The 21,654-nt window shown below is 40.6% G+C and overlaps 2 protein-coding genes across 4 annotated transcripts in view; both read left to right on the top strand.

The window, feature by feature from the left end:
• Positions 1-6,700, top strand: part of rabl6b (RAB, member RAS oncogene family-like 6b) — a 34,043-nt gene extending 27,343 nt beyond the window's left edge. Inside the window, exons 14-18 of one of the 3 annotated variants that reach the window (XR_013772069.1) lie at positions 714-975; positions 1,124-1,307; positions 1,805-1,869; positions 1,963-2,227; positions 5,751-6,700. Coding sequence is in view for 2 of the 3 variants with exons in the window: in XM_079270329.1 (XP_079126455.1) it covers positions 714-975; positions 1,124-1,307; positions 1,805-1,869; positions 1,963-2,148 (697 nt within the window). In the remaining variant the exon portion in view is untranslated. Of the gene's footprint in view, positions 1-713; positions 976-1,123; positions 1,308-1,804; positions 1,870-1,962; positions 4,525-5,750 lie in introns of those variants that run through there. The other 2 variants (XM_079270329.1, XM_079270330.1) reach the window with 2 other exon arrangements.
• Positions 6,701-14,577: 7,877 nt separating this feature from the next.
• imp4 (IMP U3 small nucleolar ribonucleoprotein 4) overlaps positions 14,578-21,654 on the top strand; it is a gene marked incomplete at its 3' end in the record, with an annotated part of 21,496 nt that continues 14,419 nt past the window's right edge. The window contains exons 1-8 of the mRNA XM_079269782.1: positions 14,578-14,639; positions 15,106-15,214; positions 15,328-15,411; positions 15,525-15,634; positions 16,589-16,721; positions 21,094-21,248; positions 21,349-21,443; positions 21,531-21,604. Of these exons, the coding sequence (XP_079125908.1) occupies positions 14,637-14,639; positions 15,106-15,214; positions 15,328-15,411; positions 15,525-15,634; positions 16,589-16,721; positions 21,094-21,248; positions 21,349-21,443; positions 21,531-21,604 (763 nt within the window). The 5' untranslated portion in view covers positions 14,578-14,636. The remainder of the gene's footprint in view (positions 14,640-15,105; positions 15,215-15,327; positions 15,412-15,524; positions 15,635-16,588; positions 16,722-21,093; positions 21,249-21,348; positions 21,444-21,530; positions 21,605-21,654) is intronic.

Raw genomic sequence — 21,654 nt, 5'->3', positions numbered from 1 at the left:
TATTTATTCAAATAATAGTATCCGATACCAGATCAGCCAATTGTCACTGATACCCAATCCAGCTATTTGAGAATCAGACCTATATCCGGGATCGGTGCATCCCTGGTTGCTTTGCAGTGTAGCAGCTGTTGCCAGTGCTGGAGTACTAGTTTTTTTTCTGTAGGATAGTTGTAGGCATCTCAAGATTTCTACTCCCCCATTTTGTCTTTACCATGCATGCTTGGTTTCTACATCTTAATAATAATACAGTTATTTTCCCTTTGGTTAATGTTTCTCAAGTAACACTCACAGTCCCGAAGAAAGAGTGGCTGCACATATTCAGAGAACCTCCTATTTTAATCAGCCATCGTTCAAAAACAACCAACAAACAGCAACAACAAAGCCAACAGAACTTGCTGGCTAACGTGTTCAGAGAATTATTGTGCCCACAAAAACACATCATCGTGGTTACTAACAGAAACAGTTCTCTTTTTTTTCTTTTTGACTGGATGTTCTGTGAACCTTAATATATTGCAATAGAAAATACATGGCCTGAGCCGTGAATCACTTCAATGTAGCCGTGGAGATCCTGTGGCTTCTGTGACTTTTCGAAGAATCTTCAATGTTCGCTGCAGCTAAAGATCCCAGTGGCATCGCAAATAGAGCCTCCAGAAAAACATGGAGTGAAAGATAAAAAATGTATACAGTGCATGTTCCATGTCGCCCTATTTCAGGCCTGTGATCCACATCACAAAACCAAAGGTGGCATCTAAAGCTCCAGAGCTCAGAGACCAGAGCGCAGCACCCATCTCCCTCACTCTAACCCCAGCAGCAGAGCAGCTGCCCCGACACCAGGGCAAGAAGAAGGGAAGCCCACCAAGAGCAGAGGACTCCGATACAGACCCCGAGGCCCCTGCGGCCCAGCAGATGCTCTCGTATGTCATGGATGACCCCGACTTCGAGTCTGAAGCGTCGGACACACCGAAGATAACAAAGGTAAAGTCGAGTAGATTGAAGTTGACTCGGTTCGCGGCCCTCTTTTTTTACTGCAGAAAACCTGAACTTTTATTTTGTAGTTTTTGTAAAAATCAAAACATTTCTTCATGCGGTGGTTCATTTTTCAACTGACCCTTTTTCTTCCCAGGCCATATTTCCGGTCAGAGACGAGCTTCTATCCGACCTCTCTGACGAGGACGTGCAAGCCAAGGTGCCAGAACTCCTGAAGCCCACCGTGATCTCCTTCAAACACAAGGACATCACCGACCTGTTTGGCCTCGGCATCCAAGAAGAGGCTCCCGCCGCCAAGGACAGCAGCGAGGAGCAGGAAGGCAAGTCATGAAGTATCTGTGCACGTGCCTTTCTAACTCTGAAGTGACGTTTTGATTAGAGTCCACACTAGTATCCACAAATAAGCTGTTATTCTGATGAGTGACTTAACATTATATCTGCTTTGTTGAGTCAGTATATCACATGGCAGTCCTTGGGAATCTCACGATTTTATTTCGCTGGTGCGGTGTCGAGATTCTCGCTTCAGAATCATCTTCTCAATTCGAAATTGATTCTTTATTCAACAAAAACAAAAGTTGGCAATAGCTGCTGATAGCTGATCACCAGGTGATGTAGTGGTTCACTTTTACTCTGTGATCTGCAAATTTAGCTTATATCTTTATCTTTCTAACCTGTTTTCGCTGCTGAATCAGTTTGAGATCCTGAATGTATCCTTCAAACGCAGATTGTAGACACTTTTAGCAACGGCTAAAACACGAAACTCAAGTCTTCAAAACCACAGTCCACAAACCAATGGGTGTATCTGTTCCTCTTTCAGACAAAGAAATCAAACACTCCTTCAAAGACAAGAAAGAGAAGAAAAAGAAGAAGAAAAGCAAAGAGGTAAAGTTATTGTTGTTATGTACACACTGTAAGTTGTAACGCATCTAAAAGACAGCAGTGTCAACACAATAACTTGTGTTCTTCGGTTTTTAGGAAGACGAAAAGAACAAGAAGAAACACAAACTCAAGAAAAAGGAAAAAGACGAAGCGGGAGACGAGAAAGAAAAAAAGAAGAAGAAGTCCCGGACCAAGAAAACAGAAGTGGATGAGTTGGAGGACTTTCTGGGCGGAGGAGCAGCGTTGATCAAACGAGATGACGGGGATTATGAAGAACTATAAAAAACAAACTCCTGGTTCCTTGACTTGTAAGAGCATAAAGCATCTCCAAGCAATACGCAAGGCTACCGACAACACCCAGGTAAAATCACTAAGGACTCTGGTACCTTCTGATTGCGTTCCCCATCTGCACTACCGCGGTCACTTCCACTCCAGCCGACAGCAAACGGCGGGGAGACCCACGCGTACATAAATTAAAAATGTTGATGATCGGTATAGCCACAGATTGGCTCTTTGTACTTTGACACGTTTGAATATGTTGGCTGAACATTTTGTCTTTGATTTGATACACTCTACATCTGATCCACTCCCACTCCGCTACTGTAAATAGGGTCACTGTTTTGTTCTGAATTAGTTTGTTTGGTGTAATATTGGAGAGCATGCTTAAAGTGATGAGTGACTCCTTAGAGACTCCATCTTGTTCTGTCTTTTCTTTTTTTTGGCTCAAGTGCTCAATGGCAGATTTGGTCTCATGTCTCTGAGGAACAATTTAGATTGAGTTGAGAATTTTGGCCATCGACAACAAAGGAAATGACTTTCCCTTCTTCACTCTTGGAGTACGTCCACACTAAGCCGGCTACATTTGAAAGCATTAGATGTGACAGTTGCACTCCTCTTCCCTTGTAGTGTGTCAAAGTGGAAGACAAAATTCAGCATCACGGACGCCTTACCGTGTCCTGAAAAAATATTTATTTTTGCCTGGTTTGAAAACTCCTAAGTAGATCCATGATGTTGGGACAGTGAGTCAGTCTGTGTGCTATAGTCTGCTGTGGCTCTTGGCCAAGTCACAGCAAGAATGTATGACTCTGATTGTCTAATGTGACCGTGACCACCTTGAAAGAAACAAATATTGTGTAATCTGATCCTGGCATTACCAGTTTCCACTAAAAAAGTGTAATGGTGTTCTCTATTAGTCGGCTTATTGTGGACATAGTCTGTGTGAAACTGACGGGCAATATCGAGGTCAGCAAAAATTACCGAGGTCATGTCCATATATCATTCAATAAGTTAACGTTAAAATAGTTGAGGTCATGTTCATATATCGTACAATAAGTCGATAATTAAAAAATGATCGAGGTCATGTCCATATATTGTACGATAAGTAGATAACGTGATTATCTTGATAGGCCTCATTTAAAGCCGCATGTCCTCGCCGGTTATTTCATGAATGGTTAATATAACTTGTATAAGTTACTCTCCTGTCCCATTGGCACAAATCAACAGTTGACAAGCGAACCTACCGGCCCCCTTTTTCTCTGCTTCACCCTGAGGGCGACACACAAATGTTTTCTGCAACTGCCTTAACAGAGGTTTAGCTCCGACTGAGGGAATGACGTTCCGCCGTCCTCGTGAACCATTTTTTAAGTTTTCCTATGGTAAAGCGTTCGCTCGCCTTTTATCGGTGAAAACGGAGTCTCCGTCATCTCTGAATCCTTTTCTCAGATTGAAGTGAATCAGGACATCTGTTTGTCTTTTCTTTTCCTTTGATTCTCCTCTGACAGCAACATGTCTAAGGGAGTGTTATGAAGTCGTGTTAATATTTCTCTGCAAGATGTCCCTGTTTTATCCTTGTTATTTATTGCTTCCGTTTTGTTTTGTTGCGAAACGTCAGGATTTAGTTTGCGTGAATTTATGCTGAAACTGAGTTTGTGCTGTTCATATCTCCAATAAACACTAATGGTTCACTTCCACTGCGTTTAAATACATACGTGGTGATATGAACAACAAACGGTATCTTCCGTAAACCACCACCTTTTTTTTCAAACAAGTGAAGCATTGTTGCATCTAATAGAAAATAACAATGTGTATATTTCATACATTCATACGTGTTGTACAAAGAAATTGTTTGATATTCCAAAGTTGAAACTACTCAGCATTGATCCTGAATACTGTGTGCGCTTCCTTTTGTTTTGTTTTTTTCTTTGTTTTATCATGTGATTGAGGATAAATGCTGAAAGTGCAGTTTCAAGCAAAGCATGAGACTTAAATGTACAGCAAGAAAATAATTTATAAAGTATATAAATAATATCCTTTATATCTGAAGAGCTTTGTTCCAAAATGATACATAGGGAATGTGGAAATATGGAAAAATGTCCATAAATATCATTGAAATGCGATAAAATGATTGAACCAAGAAAGATCCAACACGGGAGGGAAACATCTGCTCTCCGGAGTACCGACGATGGATATGTATTTTCAGGTGTTTTGGTTTCCAAATGGATGTGTAGTATTTTGGAATGAAACCCTTCATTTATTTTTCACCTGCATCTTTACACTGTGTGAGTTTGCCTATGTTTGGTTTGTCCAATAAATACAAACTTATTTCTTCATAAAGATCATTTCTTGTCTTAAAACAAAAAGAAAACGCCGTGGTTTGGATGATTCTGTGCATTTCTGCAAAAAGAGAAGTATAGCTGAAATGAAGCCAGGACATCTTCCTCCTCATCATGCTGTGACCTCATACTGTGGATCAGCCAGAGCTCTGCTCAGGTGATGTCATCAGGCTGCTCTAAAACCCAATCCCCAAAGTCCCCCCTCTAAGGCCTTAAACCCTGAACCCTCGGGGACGTCACTGACGTCAGCAGTGAGTTTGAGGGGCTTGAAATAGTTGAATTACGAATGGGACGGCACTTTGACACGTTACCTTGACGATGATCAAATGTGGTCAATTGTGGGTTTTTTATTTTACTGCCTGATTTTACTCTTACACAGTAAATTCCCCAGTGTCAAATATGCATTGTCAAAGTATATGGACTCTTTCAGAGTTATTACAACGGCAAGAGTAATTACTACCAATTTATCGGCCAGTGTTGGTGAAAATAATCAGAGTTAAACTTTTCAGTGTATAATATACAGTGTCAAAGTGCATTGACTATTTCAGAGTTATTACAACAACAGCAAGAGTAAAACGCCCCCCAGTGTTGATGTCATTGTTCACTGTGACAAGTGTACTCTGGAAAGAACTCTGTACTCTGGTAAGCTCGCCCCCCTCCTTCTCCTTTCAAACGGATCAGGAGTTTCACCGTGCGGCCATCTTCTCTAAATCAATTATGAAACCAAATTTTGGCATTTCAGCAGAAAATAATAATTTGAATAACTTAATATTGTTGTTCAACATACACTCCAGTTGTTTTTGTGTCTTGAAATACCGAATAGCAGAGGGCTAACCTGACCGAGTTTTAAGCTAACGTTAGCTCAAATGTGCTCGTACATTAAGTTAGCTAGGCTAACTAGCTAACATCAAACTCCACAATGTGGGCAAGAGAGGTCAATGTGGAGGACTGACAGTGTTGTATTGTTTTCAATGTCCATAGATGACAGGAAAATAGCAAATACTGCGTGTGTGGGGAGTTGTTATATTATCAAACCTTCCCTTTGAGTGCATGGGCCCTCATAGGATTAACTTTAAAGCCAATTAGTTTAATTGAATAGTTTATTTTCTGTCTGTTAAACTGAATAAGCACTTTTCAAAGTAACGTGAGCGTTATATATTGCTGTCTTTAATGTGTTTGACTAAAGCCAGTTCGTGTTACATTTAACTTAAGTGTCTCAGAATGAATTTTGTTGTAGGTCATAATGCCATTTAACTTTTGCTGTTTTTACAGATACCATCATGTTGATTAAAACAAAAATCATCGTTTCACAGTTGGAAAACTATGCGTTGGCCAAGAAACCTGGTGGAGACCATAATGTCAAGGAACACAACCGGACGAAAGGTGACTGAAGCTCTGAGGTAATTTAGATATCTCTTCTTCAAGCACATATGTTCTTCTACGCTTGTGGGAAAAATATATATTTATTTTAGGGCTGTACTCAACTCAGAACTTTGTCTCTCAGATCAGATTTGGCTGTTCAATATGATGATACAAATTTTGCCATGCAAGACTTCAGTCATTTGTGTTTTCCTAAGGATGATTTTTCTGCATTTACTGTGGTTAAAATAGAGTTATTGTTATTCAACTTAGAGACAACTTTCTATCATCTGCCAAGATACTAATGAATTCCAACCAAGACCTTTACAATAGAGTCATGAGGGCTGTCACTTTAAAATATTGTATCTGCAACTATATGTTTTAATACCAAATTTGAGTGCAGTTAGATTTACACCATGAGCAGATACATTGAAATAAAGGTAGAAATCTGAATCTCTCCTTTAAAAATGTATTTCCAACACCTGCTGGTAGACTATCTGTGGCACATCAAAAGTCCAATATTAAATCGAACTGCAGTCAAATTTGATATAACATATAGTTACAGAATTAGTATTTAAAATAAAAAATTACAACCCGATGATTTTAGTTTTTCCCAGTTTTCCCAGCAGCAGTACAATGTCTGGAGGCAGCAGATAATCAGAATATTTAAAGCCAAAATAACATCCCAACTCTTTCAGTGGCCAATCAGATTTTTGTTTGAATTGCTTGGTAGATTGCAGATGATAGCGCACTTTGTTCTACGGTGAAAAGGACTTGTACTCGGATGTGTGTATCCTCTAAATGCACTGTAAACACACATGTCAGTGTTTACAGACATTGTTAAGATTGTACTATTCTAAATATACCATGTCTTTTAAGAACAATGTTTTTTTCCATCTTTGAAACTGAAAGTGAAGTTTAATTGTTGCACAATGTAGCACAAATGGGAGTTACACATGCATCTCTAAACTGATAATGAAAAATTGTATGCAAACTAAATGTTTTTTATTTTTAATAAATTGTTATTAAGATATGGATATAATGTTGTTTGTTGTTTTTTCCCCTGCAAACATTTTTAGTTTTATTGTTTGAAGTGTTAGCTGACATGGTAAAGTAGAAAATGCAAAACTCTTAAAAGTGTTCTGTTGAAGAGTTAAAAAGGAGTAAATTGAAAATAAGGTGTTGGGTAAGAATTACACTAAGGGAGTAAATACAAGAGTAAATATGTTTTAACACTGGCAGGAGTCAGTTAAAAATCAACACTGTATTTGGAGTAATTTCTTAATCAACACTTAGTGTCAAGTAGGTCCAACACTCATGAAGAGTAACTTCATTAGAGTTAATTCTGATTAACACTGTTGGGGTCTGACCATATGGTTTCAACATGTGCTGTGAACAAAGAGAATCAGGGCTTTCCTTTTTCAAGCAAAGGTTTCATCCTGATTTGTAGTTTGATGAGAGCAAACCTCCTCTGAAGGAATTTCACACTAGGGTGTGAATTCCCCCCCCCCCAAAAAAAACTATGGTTGCTGAAGTCACCTGAATGCACCGCTGCAATCTAATTGGCCGAAGGCCAAGAGACCCCAGGACCACTGTCCAACAAAACTGCCTGCAGATCACACCTTGCTTTTTCCCTTCGACCTCCGTCGAACAGGGAGCACACAACGCTCTCTTCGCTCGGACCCCCGTCCAGGCCACAGAAGATCCAGCTTTCCCCGCCAGCGCGACGCTGGCCACGCAGGCCACGAGGAAGCAACGGCCTTCTCCCCTCCTCAAACCCTGACAGGTCACGAGCCATTTCGCTGGACGAAACAGACAGTGCTCCACTTTGAGTAAGGCTCCCTTACCCCGCTGAGACGAATCCCTTCCACGACCCGTCTCCGCTTCTTTTTCTTTTGTGCACATATACCGGCAGGAGGAAAGACGACTAAGCCTCAATCCTTCACCGATGATTCCCGGTAAGACGCGCAGAGACGCCATCTCATCCGAAGTTAACTGTCCTCCCTGCAGCGAGGATAGATCACGTCTGCGTTTCGCTCCAGAGCGAGCCCACGCCACGACGGCCCGACGCCAGCTGCACAGCCGCGCCGACCAGCAAGCTCCCCCTGCCCCCCTTCCTGACGAGGAAAAAGGACAACTTCCCCACGAACACTTTTCCGTTGCAACTAAGCATCGACAAGTAAGGTTCATGGTATCTGGGCGTAGCTTAGCTTAAATTAACGTAAGTTTAATTCAGGTCATTCATTTATATGTTGCTATTCCCGTGTTTTGTGTGTTTAAGTTACTATCGCGTGATATCGAGATATTGCGCAACTCCTCGCGGGCCAGAGAAGCTCCGTTGCATTGTGTATTAACTGCTATGACTGTTTGCTTGGGATTTATTTTGATTTATTTTCATTTGTTTTATTACACTTCGTGTGGTATTCTCTCCTCATTAAATCAGCTCTGTGAGTGAAGTGTGGAACCTCGGCTATCGTACATAACTGCTGGCAGTTCTACCGACAGCGGTACTTTGTGTACGATACGCAGTGGTGTATAGTAACGAAGTAGAAATACTTTGTTACTGTACTTATTGATAAAATGCTAGGCAATCTTATTTCTTCTAAGGTGTAATATTTTACACCTTCTACTGTTTCGCAGTTAGTATGGATAAAATAGCTTATAGCAGCTTTAATAGTTTTAGCTTTAATAGTTACTCAGGCAATACTCATATGAGACGGTAGGGCGAGGGAGAAGCAGTGGAAGTTTACTGGCTTAACTGCGTCACAAGGGCAGTGCCGCCATCTTAGGGTAGGCCCAACAGCCTCGGGCTGTATTAAACCAGTCCCCCCCCCCCCCCGCAGTCGACAACATTTCATAACACACTGACAGATGACTACGCCTTCTGGGACGGGCCAGTGTGGACGGATTTGTCCAGGCTCCTACCAGGTGGCTTACTTGTACAAACAAGCTCCGCCTGCTTCTTTGATTTTGACCAATGGGCTTCCATAAGAGGGACCTATATGAATTACTGCGCTGCTCTGTTCAAGCGTTGTTCTTATGGCGGATCTCGATTGAGAGTGAAGCTATTAGAAACCCATGCATGTTGAATTGCGGGGCTGCATAACTCTGTTGATAATAAACCTATTGCTTTTGATATAACTAAACGCCTCTTGAGAGCTTTCGTTGTCCTCTTAAATCCGCTCTGAGTGTGGGAGATAGGTTTTTCTCACAACATACTTAAGTAGTTTTTTGGGGTATCTGTACTTTACTTTACTACTTATATTTCTGTTTACTTTTACTTTTACTTCACTACATTTTGCAAAGAAAACCGGTACTTTTACTCCGATACATTTCCCCTGAAACTTTCGTTACTCGCTGCAAAATCAAATCTATCTTTAGAAAAAAATGAATCATGAGATCAGCGTCGGTGACTGTGGTGGAACACAGACTGCATGCAAGCAGGTTTGGTGAATCAGTGGTCCTAGCTTGCAAGTTAAATCATTGGTTCGTCACGTTAATGCGCAATTGCAAACAAGTGCTCTCAAAGCTGCAGTGTTTTGATTCCCAGGATGCTACATGCTATAAGCGCGGGCGACTACCTGAGTATAATTCCACTCTACGATGACTGATTTCATGATGGAAGCAGAAATGGAAGCACCTGCTACTCCCGCAACAAACTACGGTGGTGACGAAGACCAACACCAGTGGATCGCTAGCGAGTTAGTGAGCTGAGGAAGTGTTGACAGTTGTGACACCATAGGATTGACGGGAGCCGAGAGAGCGCAGCATTAGCGTTAGCATTAGCGTTAGCATTAGCGTTAGCATTAGTGAAATCCTTCGCAGCTGTGCGCAAGCTGTGTGTGACGCTGAACACACCTCTACCTGCCTCAGCGGCCTGTGAAAGGCTATTTAGCATCGCAGGACTAGTCTTCAGCCCAAGAAGAGCGAGACTGAATTCTCGCAATTTTGAAAACCAACTTCTTTTGAAGATGAACAGATGACATTTTTCAGTTTCAAGTAATGACTGGGTTGTTACTTTCGCTGCTGCTTTAGCATTGATCATGTTTTGATATTTGAGTCATGTTGTGGATGATCAGATGGAGTTATGATGGTAGCAGTCGCCCAATTGCAGATTCAGCTTGAGCAAAACCTTTGCCTATTGTGTTCAAATCAGGCCCATAGGAGTTTACAAGGCAGGTGTCCTTTCTCTAAACACTGACCTGATGCATCAAGTGGATATTTTTTGCTGAACATAATATTATGCATTTGCCCTCTACATCCTCTAGTCGGAATGAGCAGACTTATAAACGCACTGTTACAACTCCTTCAGTGTCATATTGCTTTTCAGAGAATTATGATGATACGTTCATAGTAGATGCAAAAGTATACTTATGTACAATATATTATGTTGAACATTGTTGCTCCTGGATGGATCACAGCCAACCCAATTATTGTCAACACAGCTCCTTGTCCTTGGTCATGGTGGCCACAGCACTTAAAAGAATAAACTTCATAATTCTCAAAATTCTGACCCTTTGCTTTTTTATTAACAGCATTTACTTGTACTTCAATGTTCAGGTTATGATGTACATTTAATATCACAAAATTACTTTTGTACTTAAGTACTTTTGTACTTAAGTACAATAAATATCAGATACTTTAAGACTTTTACTCAAGTAGTATTCTAATAGGTGACTTTTTACTTTTACTAGAGTAGTTTTCCAGTAAGGTATCTTTACTTTTACTCAAGTATGGCTTTTGAGTACTTTATACACCACTGACGATACGGCCAGTGATCCCCATTCTCACTACAACGCGGACCGCACGCAGAAGGTTGATTCATGACCCCCACCTTTGCTCTCTTTCTTGCCTCTCCCCTAACACACACAGCTCCTATCTCTGCCCCTGGGGGAAACCCCGTTCAAACGATCGCCTCACAACACACGTGTGCATCGGCACACGTGATTACATACAGCAGTCTCGCCGCCATTTTGTGTCCGAGTCACTCGACTCCGCCATCTGGTGGTAGTTTAGTTGTAGTATCTTAAGGCCCCTCCCCTTTTGGCCCGCGTCACTCGACGCCGCCATCTTTGTAGTCTTTAGCTGTAGCTTAAAGACTCTCCTTTACACACACACACACACACATACACACACAGACATACACCCTCATCCATTTTATTCATTCTTTAGGTATTAGGCATATAACATTGTATGATAACGTTTGTTGGTTGCAATATTAATTGATTTGATCATTTACTATTTTGATTTAATAAACTCTGTTGTACTTTAAGGAGCAGTCGTCTGTGATTACTTGTGTATATATATATGTGTGTAATGAAACTGTATGTAGTGGCCTGTGCTCGAACTTAAAAACCTTCACTGTCACTGAATGTATAGTCATACGCAGACTATTGACATTATGAGTGACTACTAATTATGAGACTTAGTTTTATCGTTTGGTTATTGGTCCCTGTTCGCAGGGTGGTGCCCCGTTGTTATTAATAATCATTAATAATTGTTACATACATTAATAATTCTATTGATGTCAAGAATTCAGTTTCTTAAATGCTGATAACCCAAACACGCTCCCTTAGATCCCAACAACACTTAAAAAGACAGAGTGTCAAATTGAAATAACACTACAAGAGTTATTTACATCATAGTGTCAAATTTGAGTAACACTTCTCAGTGTAGTGTTGTGTAAAATATTAACTCTAACCAGAGTTAAATTGACTCTAAAAGTGTAACACTATGTCCAGTGTGACTTTAACACTCTGTAGATAGGGACCATATGTTCACTGAATCAGTGTTAAAATTGACTCTTTCAGTGTTTCATTGACACTGTCGATTTTACCAATTAGGGGATAATCAAGAAAACTATTTATTAGCGTTTGTCAAAACTTCTTCAATCAGCCAAATTAAAAGACATACAGTAGTTTATGAATAAACCAGGTGTTGGTTTAGTCTCTGCTTGCATTCCTCTGATTTCATGTGTTTTTATGTTCCATCTTAAATCCCTTAATGTTAATTTTTCTGTGTAAATTAGTTGTTCAGCTGAACACCCATTAGCCGTCCTCTTGGTTTACCTTTTCTTTTTACCCAGTCTGTAATGTCACAACGCTATGGATTGTGGGTAATTCCTTAGGCAAAATCTACAGATTAAATTAAAGTGCTCAAAATGTGTGCGAGAGAGCCCTCAAGCACTTGACGAGAGACAGAGGGACAACCCCAAACACTCGCTGACATCACAGGGCCTTAAAGTCCTTGAGTGTGGACTTTGGGAATCGGGCCAAAGATGTTGGGCCGGTTGCACTCAAGCGGTCCATGATGTTAGAATTCTCCTTTAAACTCCTCCTGCCACTGTCCTTTTTTGTTGCATGAAAAAAGAACAGTGTTTTACCTTTTAGAAATGTGTTTTGTTAATCCTGCGAAATACAGATTTGAGACTTTATTTTATGTTCCCCTTATTTGAATTGGTCATATTTACTATAATCTGCATTATAGATAGATCATGTGAGTTTAGCACTTTCAAGTCTTTATTATTTATTATCTTTATTATCCTCCAGATATCCACACCAGAGGCTGCAGGGGGGATGGCAAAGAAACGTACATGTCTACCTCATTCTTTAGTTTTTCAAAGCCCAAATCATTTTCAACAGGAAGCTATAAAAAAAAAGCTGTAAAGAAGCTGTAAAAAAAAAAAAAGCAACTCAAAACTACTTATTCAACCTCCACATCATCCAGTTGATCATGCACATCATAAAAACAATTATCTCATTACAAATGCTTTGGCACATTCATGCAAATGATTGTGAACAATTGTCTGCTGTTTTCCCACATTATCAACTGCTTCTGTCACGTTCATCAAAATGCATTAAACAGTTTGTTTACAGTCATTGCATGCTAAATGTTTGAACCAGCATATTTATACACTTTCCTATTATACAGTTTTTTTTTGTAAATAGATATAGAATAGATGAATTTCTCTCATGTGAATCGCTTTCGATTTTCTGGCGGTCGTGTTAGCAAATCTGTTCACTCATCCACCAGACACAGACTACAGGCTACATATTGACGTCTCTTTGAGCTCTGTTTTTGGTCTCCACCAGCTCCTGAGGGAAATACCCTTCTCTTTAGCTGTTTAATGCTCCGCTGTGTTCTCCAGCTATAGTCTCTGACTGTGTCTGTCTGCTGTTTGCAGCTGAGCAGGTGTTGAACAGCTTGTTTATCAGCGCTTTGGTGGCTGCAAATGAGGTTGATGGGCGCTCGGTTGAGGGCCAGACAAAACAGAGACAATGATCCGACTGCAGAGCTGGTGATCTTTTCTGTAGTTAATCACTACGACCATCACCTTTCAAATTGGTCATTTGATCCAATGTTAATATTCTTTTAAATGATTAATGTGGCTTTAAAGAAGGTGCCAAGATTGATGGCCATTGAAGACTGATCTACTAGCTCTACTTACATCTGTGAAAGTAGCCCTCAGCCAGCTTTATGATGGGGTTATCCCTCTCCACCGCTAGGCTAAAGTCGGTGGAGCTCTGCCTACACCCAAACCCTCAGCAGGCTCTCATGCTTTAGCTCAGGGACATGTCACTTTCTGCCAATACATTAGCTCACAGGCACCTGCACGCAGTACCATCTAGTGGTAAATAAAAGAGCTGGTAAACTGTATAACCTCCTACCAATAAAATACAAAAGTAGCCATTCGACGAAATTTCACCACCTTCACAATTGTCTCAATTTATTCCCTTATTCCCTATACTGCTTTGTTTCACTGTGTAATGAGGTCTTCGACACCATGCATTTGCCTCATTGAGATGGATAATCTGCACATGTATTATGCTTTAAATTTAAATCAAACAAATGTATGATTTAAAATGATGTGGAAACTTCAGTTGTACCCCTGATACGCCCAATGGCTTTATTACAATATCAGCACATTTTACTACAATTCCAGGCAGTCGTACAGCCTCTAACATCTGTTTCAGCTATTGATACTAAAGAAAGCAGTTACAGTACGCATCAAGTTTTTTTTAACTCTGTAAGGGAACATCTCGATTGAAGTTCTAGTTGAAGGTTTTACACGTACCTACCAAAAGCAATATCCCCCAAAAAATAATAATAAAATAAGCATAATCTGACCACAGAAAGTGGTTATGCTCAGGAAGAGAAGTGATTCCTGTCTTTGTTCCACAGTGGTGGAATTTGCAGTTTTAAATAGCAGCAACAATGATAATGCAATAACAACAAGCATCAGCAAATAAATAAATACAAAAATGAATAAATAAATGAATATGAATACAGTATCAAGTAAGAATCTGGTTCGAAGGATATTTGGCCCTCTTTTATTGGAAAGCATAATAATGGAAAGTGTGAATTTTGTGAAGAAGTTTCATTGTTTTGTCAGAAGTATGATTCAGTGAGAGCAGTTTTAAATAATGGACTAAAAGCGAGGAAACCTCTTCAAGAATATTTAGGGTCAACAAGATTAATATTACTAATAGTTTTGTGTTTGTTTGTTTTATTCGTTTATTTTTGTTCGTTTAATTATTTTGTTTTCTTTCTTGTTTTTTTGTTGTTGTCGGATGAGAGAGAGGGTAGGTCCTTAGTCCACACTCCAGATAAGTGGGCGGCGGTAATGCACCCGAAAGCTGTTTGCCAACCGCCAGGAAGAATAAAAGAAGAAGAAGTCAGTATCGAGCGATTTGGTTGGCTCCTCCTGTCAGCCAACGAAGGATGCTCTTGTACGCATGTCCTTCTACCTCCATGTGAGTACTCCTCGCCTGCTACCCGGTTCCTCTTCAAATAAACACCATGGTAAGTCTAAAAATGACTAAAAGAAAAGATATATATTGGCATGAGGAGTTTTAATAGCGTGTTATGAAATGTTTCATTAGCAGTGCAGCTATGTATTAATGTGACGTTACTGGTCATTCATGTACGCGTGATATCGCCATTGAATGTAAACATCACAGTCTGGTCCACATCTTGATACAGATCGATTTGTGAAGTTCGACAAAATCGATAGTTAGTTCGAAAACAGCTAATTTTTGAGTCTTGTACAAAGAAGACACCCAGAACTGCGTTTAAAAACATTTTTTATAAGGTGTTTATAACCTCTAACCACGGTGTCGTAGTGAAAAGACTGATTAGATTGATTTCGCGCTATCACACAAACGCCATCGTTTCTGAACCAAGCTCACCTTTCCCTGTACGAATGACCGCGTATTAAGAGCCTGCATCTCTTCGCTTGAGTTGATCTGGTGTGATGTTGTCATTGCAGCTTCGTCGGGAGGTGAGACTGAGACGAGAGTACCTGTACAGAAAGGCACAAGAGGACCGGCTCCGAACAATTGAGGAGAAGAAACAGAAGTTGAAGGGCGCCCTTGAAGGTGGGACGGCGTTATCATTTTTCATCCTGCTGTGTTTTGGTATGACTGCTGGTCGGCAGCGTAAACAATCCTGGTGTCAACACAAGCTGTTTTTCTTTTTTTCCCCTCTGCAGAAAATCGTCTCCTTCCAACCGAGGTACGCAAAGATGCTCTGCAGCTGCAGAAGCTACTGGAGTACGAAGATGAAGGGGCCGAAGGCGGGTGTTATTATTTCTTATTATGAACAGCATCCTGTCTGATATCATCCCGTTTCTGTTTTTTGCAACAATGTGTTCGTTCATATTGATTTTTTTGGGTCTTGTCCTCGCAGGTGTCAGCTCCCACATGGACGATGAGTATAAATGGGCAGGAGTTGAAGATCCTAAAGTCATGGTCACCACATCCAGAGACCCCAGCTCCAGACTCAAGATGTTTTCCAAGGTAAGACCGGTTCGTCTGCAATGAATGGCTCAGTCAGGACAGCAGATGGACCTATAGGATATACTACTACATTACCGTACTTTTTTAAAAATATCTGTTTCTTTTTTAACTAATTATAAATAAAATGGAGACTGTGTTCAATTAGAACAGTACCAACTAATTGCTATCATGTCTGTAAAAAATAGACTGAACACTGTCCACTGCAAACATACAATAATGGACAATAAAGTACACAGTAATAAAAAGATAATAAATGAATGCCTGTTGTGGTTAAATTGAGCCGTAAAAACAAAATTACAAGTTACTTTGTCATCTGTAAATGACAAATCTAAAAATGCAGCATTTACTCCAGATATTTTTAATTTATAAATGTATTTATTGATAGACCAAAAATGGTAATGAAATGGATTAATAATATAATCAATGATAAAATAATTTCAATCCAACAAGAAGGCTAACAATCATATTCTTGTTTAGAGCCTTAGATGGACTAAAGCCTATCCCAGCATGCAATGGGGGACATTAACATGTTTGGCCAGTTTAAGGCATTGGGGGACATTAACATTCCAATCAGCAATGGAATACTTCAGCCACAAAATGGCCATTTGTAAATCACTCACCTCCTCTTATCTGCAATTCTTGAAGGAAAATTAGTTTTTCTCTCATGCCTCGGTGTAGGACGAATCAAAAAACATCAAAAAGTCTTGATGAATTGTAGTTTAACAACACCAAACTAGTATAGAAAAAAAAACTAGAAAACGTGGGACTCGAACGGACAAGTTACTGCTGCTTATTTGAAGAAGAAAAAAAGCACAAACTACTGAACGTGTTGGAGTAAAGAGCAGACTTCCAAAACAACTTCCTCTTCAACTGTCTTTTCTTCATCACAAACTTGACAGCCGAGAGCAACCAAAGAGATCGGAGAACAATGTGTGGGTGTGTGTGGGGTTACAGGAGGCAAAGCTGATGTTCCCTGGAGCCCAGCGCATGAACAGAGGAAACCATGAGATCAACGCGCTGGTGAGAGCCTGTAAAGCCAACAACGTCACAGACCTCGTCATCGTGCATGAAACCAGAGGACAGCCAGGTACGCCTGTGTTTTACCTCAGTCTTTTATTAGGGCCCGAGCAACCGGCAATGTCGGGCAGCGAAGTCGGGCAGCGAAGTCCCTATTGAAAATTGAACACACATAGTACATCGGGCGCATATTTGGGGGACTTGCAAAACTCAAAAACTCACCAAATTTTGCACACTTGTCAGTCCTGGTGATTATAGCCATCTGATATAGGTTGCATATTTGTGTGTAAAAAAAAATGTCTCTCCCTAGAATATGGACCTGCGACGCCCCTCAGCCCTTATGTCCGATTTACTTGAAATTCAACACACATGTTCAACTCTGCTATTTCTACAAAAAAGCCTCTCAGACCCCTAAACTCCGCCTACTTAGATTATCCGCCATTTTGAATTTTGTGAAAAACATTTTTGTAAACTCCTACGATCTGAGTCCAATTACTACCAAATTTACATCATCAAAAGTTATTAAAATATTTTTGATATCTTTTGAGTTTACAAGATATGGACCAATACACTTCTTAGGGGCGTGGCTTATATATCAATACACATAACTTCTCAACCATTTGTCCTAAAATCACCAAATTTGCAGCATATGTGCATATCGCATCCTGTAACATACCCTGATATTTTCATTTCATTCAACCACTAGGGGGCACTACAGTAAACCTGCCATGTTGTGCTTTTTTGTCAGTTTTCAGCCTTTGTACTTTAACAAACTCCTCCTACAGAATGAATGGGATCAACCTCAAATTTGGTTAGGATGCTCTTCAGACCTTTGTGATGAAAAGTTATTCAATTCGTGAGTTTTCATGGAAGAACCGTGGTGGCCATTTTGCCTCATTCGGCATGAACAATAAAGTTGCAATAACTCCAAGGTACATTATTTAATCTCCAAAAAATTACGTATGCATGATGCTACTTCAAGTCTGCATATATCAATGCCAACAACTCATAGCGCCACCTACTGGCAAAAGGAAATGTCACATCTTATACTTTTATTTACTCCTCCTAGCCAGCTGACCAGATCAGTTTTAAATTTAGTAAGGAAAGCCTTATGACATTGAAGATGCTTCATCATGAATATTGTGAGTTTTGTTGAACACTGTTGCCGTGGCAACGCATCATTTGCCATGAAAAAGAAGCATATGTCATGGGAAGACATATTTTATATGTGATTTTGGCTTGGCCGTTTGAATTGCCTCCATAGCGCCCCCTACAAAATTTTCAAAAGAGCAGCCCCATCGCTACATTTCACCTACATGTATGAAATTTGGAAGACGCATGTATCCCATAAAGACTTTTAAAAAAGTCTCCTAGGACCAGGCTCTAAACCAGGGGTGCCCAATACGTCGATTGCGATCGACTGGTCGATCGCGGCGGTAGTGCGGGTAGATCGCATGCCATTCAAAACAATGAGATGTCCGCATGGCATTTGCCACTTGATTTTCTAACACACGGGTCACTACGTATGCACGGTGAACCGCAAAACTCCGGCGAGCTAATTAGTTAGCCTTCTAATTTATTTCTCCTAAAGAAGCTAAAGCTGTAGCACCATGATTTGGGAAACTTCCAAAACCTCGCGTCAGAGCTGGAGACTCAACGGGAGGCGTGTGCGTAACTTGACAGCGCGCGCTACACAGAGCAGACTGACAAGTGTCTGTCAGAGTTTGACAAACGCTTTCAAGACTTTGCTTTACTCGAGCCAGTTGCTACACTTACGTGCTGCAGATTTCGGGAAGATATTGAGGTTGATTTATTCTCATCAAAAATTGCAATGCGGTTTCACCTGAAAAAAAACCTGAACTCGTCTGGAGTGGAGGATGAGGTTTTGACACTGCAAGCTGACATTCAGCTGAAGTCCAGGGCTCATGGACAGTTTTCTGGAAAAGTACCCAAACATGAGGAAATGTGATACCTTTTTGACTGCATTATTCGGCTCTACTCATTTATGTGAGTCAGCCTTTTCCCACATGAAGAACATTAAGTCCATACACCGTTCCACCATGACTGATGATCATTTGAAGTCTGCTTGAGGCGGATACCAGCAGCTACTGTCCGGACTACGCAACTCTGGCCAATCTCATTCAGTGCAAGTCATCAGAGTAAGGTCATGACCAAAAATGTACAGAATTGTATTGTGCCATAAGGGTTCATGCAGTTATGCAAGGTACGCCAACATATATTGTAAATATAAAGTGTGTGTGTGTGTGTGTGTGTGTGTGTGTGTGTGTGTGTGTGTGTGTGTGTGTGTGTGTGTGTGTGTGTGTGTGTGTGTGTGTGTGTGTGTGTGTGTGTGTGTGTGTGTGTGTGTGTGTGTGTGTGTGTGTGTGTGTGTGAATGATAGATATTCAGCATTTTTAATGTAGGTAGATCGTTTTAACTTGGTCATTTTAAAAGTAGCTCGCAAGCCGAAAAAGTGTGGGCACCCCTGCTCTAAACCATACCGGGAGTCGGCCATTTTGTTTTATGTCTGAATTTTCCCATGGTTTTGGACAATTTACAGGCGCTATACTTTAACAAACTTTGTCTGATCCTCTTCAAATTGTGTCAGTACAATCTTAACACTGTTGTGATTCAAATGTATCAAAAGCTTTACGTTTGATCAAATTGCTTAGCCGTAGCAGGAGCTACATTACGTGATTCCCCATCAAAAATGCTGATGTAACTCAGCTGGACTTGTTCCAAACGGTACCAAACTTCCCATGCTTGATACCACTCATGGCCTGAGGATGTCTACAAGCTCATTGTTACTAATACTCACAGCGCCATCAGGCCAAAGGAAATCTGCATTTTCTGACAAATGGCATCCGATTTACATGACTTTTACACAATATGGTTTACACTTCGGTCGCGGACATTCTCAGGTCGCAGTCCTGCCGGCACCCCCGACATGCGGGAGGATGCAAGGGCCCGTTCATCACTGCTCGCAGCTTTAATTATTTAATTTATTGTTTGTTTTTTCATATTTCTCACATTAAATTGGTCCCCGTGGCTCTGAGCTCAGTTTGTGTAGCAGCGACTATACGTCCTACTGAAACCACAGGAAGCAGCTGCCAACAAAGCTAAAGTTCTCTCCCAGTTTTATACCACACACTCATTCTAAGCAGGTTTTGGGTATGTAGTGTGTTCAAGTATACTGAAAAAGTCCAATTGCGCAAGTGAAAGAAGCAGCTGCTTTGTTGTCAATGCTGATAAAAGAGCTCCATCTTGGGAAACAGATTGGTAATATTTCTTCGGAAAAATCATTTAGCTCTTGGCGATATTGCCTACAGATAATGTCGCAAAGTTTTTAGGCTTTACCGCGATATACGATACATAGCTTCATATTTTCTAAAATAGTTCCACTGTTTAATTAAACCCTCTAATGCAGCGTGATCATTCCAGTAAAACGAATCTAAATTTCGAGGGATTATCTTATCTTATGTTAGAGGTGCTTTCATTTTGAAATTCCACATCAGAATATCCTGGAATCTGAGCGACACTCTGAGGTGGTGAACTATAGTTTGAAGTCAGATTGGTCATTTTAAATAGTTTCTTTTTTCATTTTCATTTTTAACTTATTTTACTATATTGATCCCGTTAAGGGGGAAATTTGTCTCTGCATTTGACCCATCCCGGTATATAGGGAGCAGTGGGCTGACTATGACTGGTGCCCGGGGAGCTGTTAGGGGTTCAGTGTCTTGCTCAGAGACACTTCGACGCATGACACGTCCCAGTCAAGGATCGAACTGTCGACCTTGCGGTTACCAGCCAACCCAGTGAGCCATGGTCGCTCCGAAGTTTATGACGTTTTACGAATTATTCACGTCGTTAAAATTAAATTCAACAGGCAGTCTCTTCATCATAATCATTCATTTAATTTATTAGTTAATTAATTATTAGGTTTTTATATATTTATTTGTATTGTTTACAACCTGACTGATTTATTAATGAATGGGATATTGCCTGTAATGTTCATTGGGTGGTTGCTTGTCACACGCCTCATACGTCACACACACTCGCCCAGGAGAGTTTCTATGAGAGGGAGAGAGCGAGGGAAGCAAAACGCCAAAGCGAGTCTTTGGGCTGCCATGGAATCATTTTAGGACATTCATGCTCCCCAGAGGATGAACTATAATTTAATTACCCTCAACCTCAGTAGTAGCCTGCTAACACATGGATTAAAGATGGCGACCATGGTAAACACATCCGCTTAACACCGTAATAATAGCATGTTGTGTTAGCACTAAATTTAATGACAACCATCCCAAAAGACATTTATCCGAGTAGTAAAGGGAAAACAAGATTGCATGGGATTTTAAACGGAGTGCAGCTATAATCAGAGTAAAAAGAGTGAGTACGGAGACTGCACTACTTATTTATTTTGGTGCCTGTATATTTTTCAGACGGCCTGGTGGTGTGCCACTTACCGTTCGGACCCACGGCTTACTTCACGCTGTACAACGTGGTGATGAGGCACGATGTCCCAGACATAGGCACCATGTCGGAGGCCTACCCCCACCTCATCTTTCACAACTTCTCCTCACGACTCGGCAGTAGGGTGAGTGAGTGCCGGACTGTGCTTTGTGCACGTGCCGTTGATATTCCCTCTCACCTGTTTGGTTTTTGGATACAACTAATTGATAATTTTGCTCATGCAGGTTTCAAATATCCTTAAGTATCTGTTTCCAGTGCCGAAGGAGGACAGTAGGCGTGTCATTACATTCGCCAACCAGGAGGACTTCATCTCTTTCAGGTCAGTGTGAAATGACTGCCTCGGTGTAAATGCCATGAAGACTTTGCGGTGAACAGTGATATGAGTAACTCTTTTTCTTTATTGCAGGCATCACACCTACAAGAAAACGGATCACAAGAACATCAAGCTGACAGAAGTGGGACCCAGGTTTGAGATGAAACGTAAGTATGAATAGATGTTAAGAGATTTTTCATCTTCTATGTTTATATAT

Source organism: Melanostigma gelatinosum (assembly GCF_949748355.1).
Source record: "Melanostigma gelatinosum genome assembly, chromosome: 6".
Classification (NCBI taxonomy): Eukaryota; Metazoa; Chordata; class Actinopteri; order Perciformes; family Zoarcidae; genus Melanostigma; species Melanostigma gelatinosum.
This window is presented reverse-complemented; position numbering and strand designations above follow the sequence as displayed.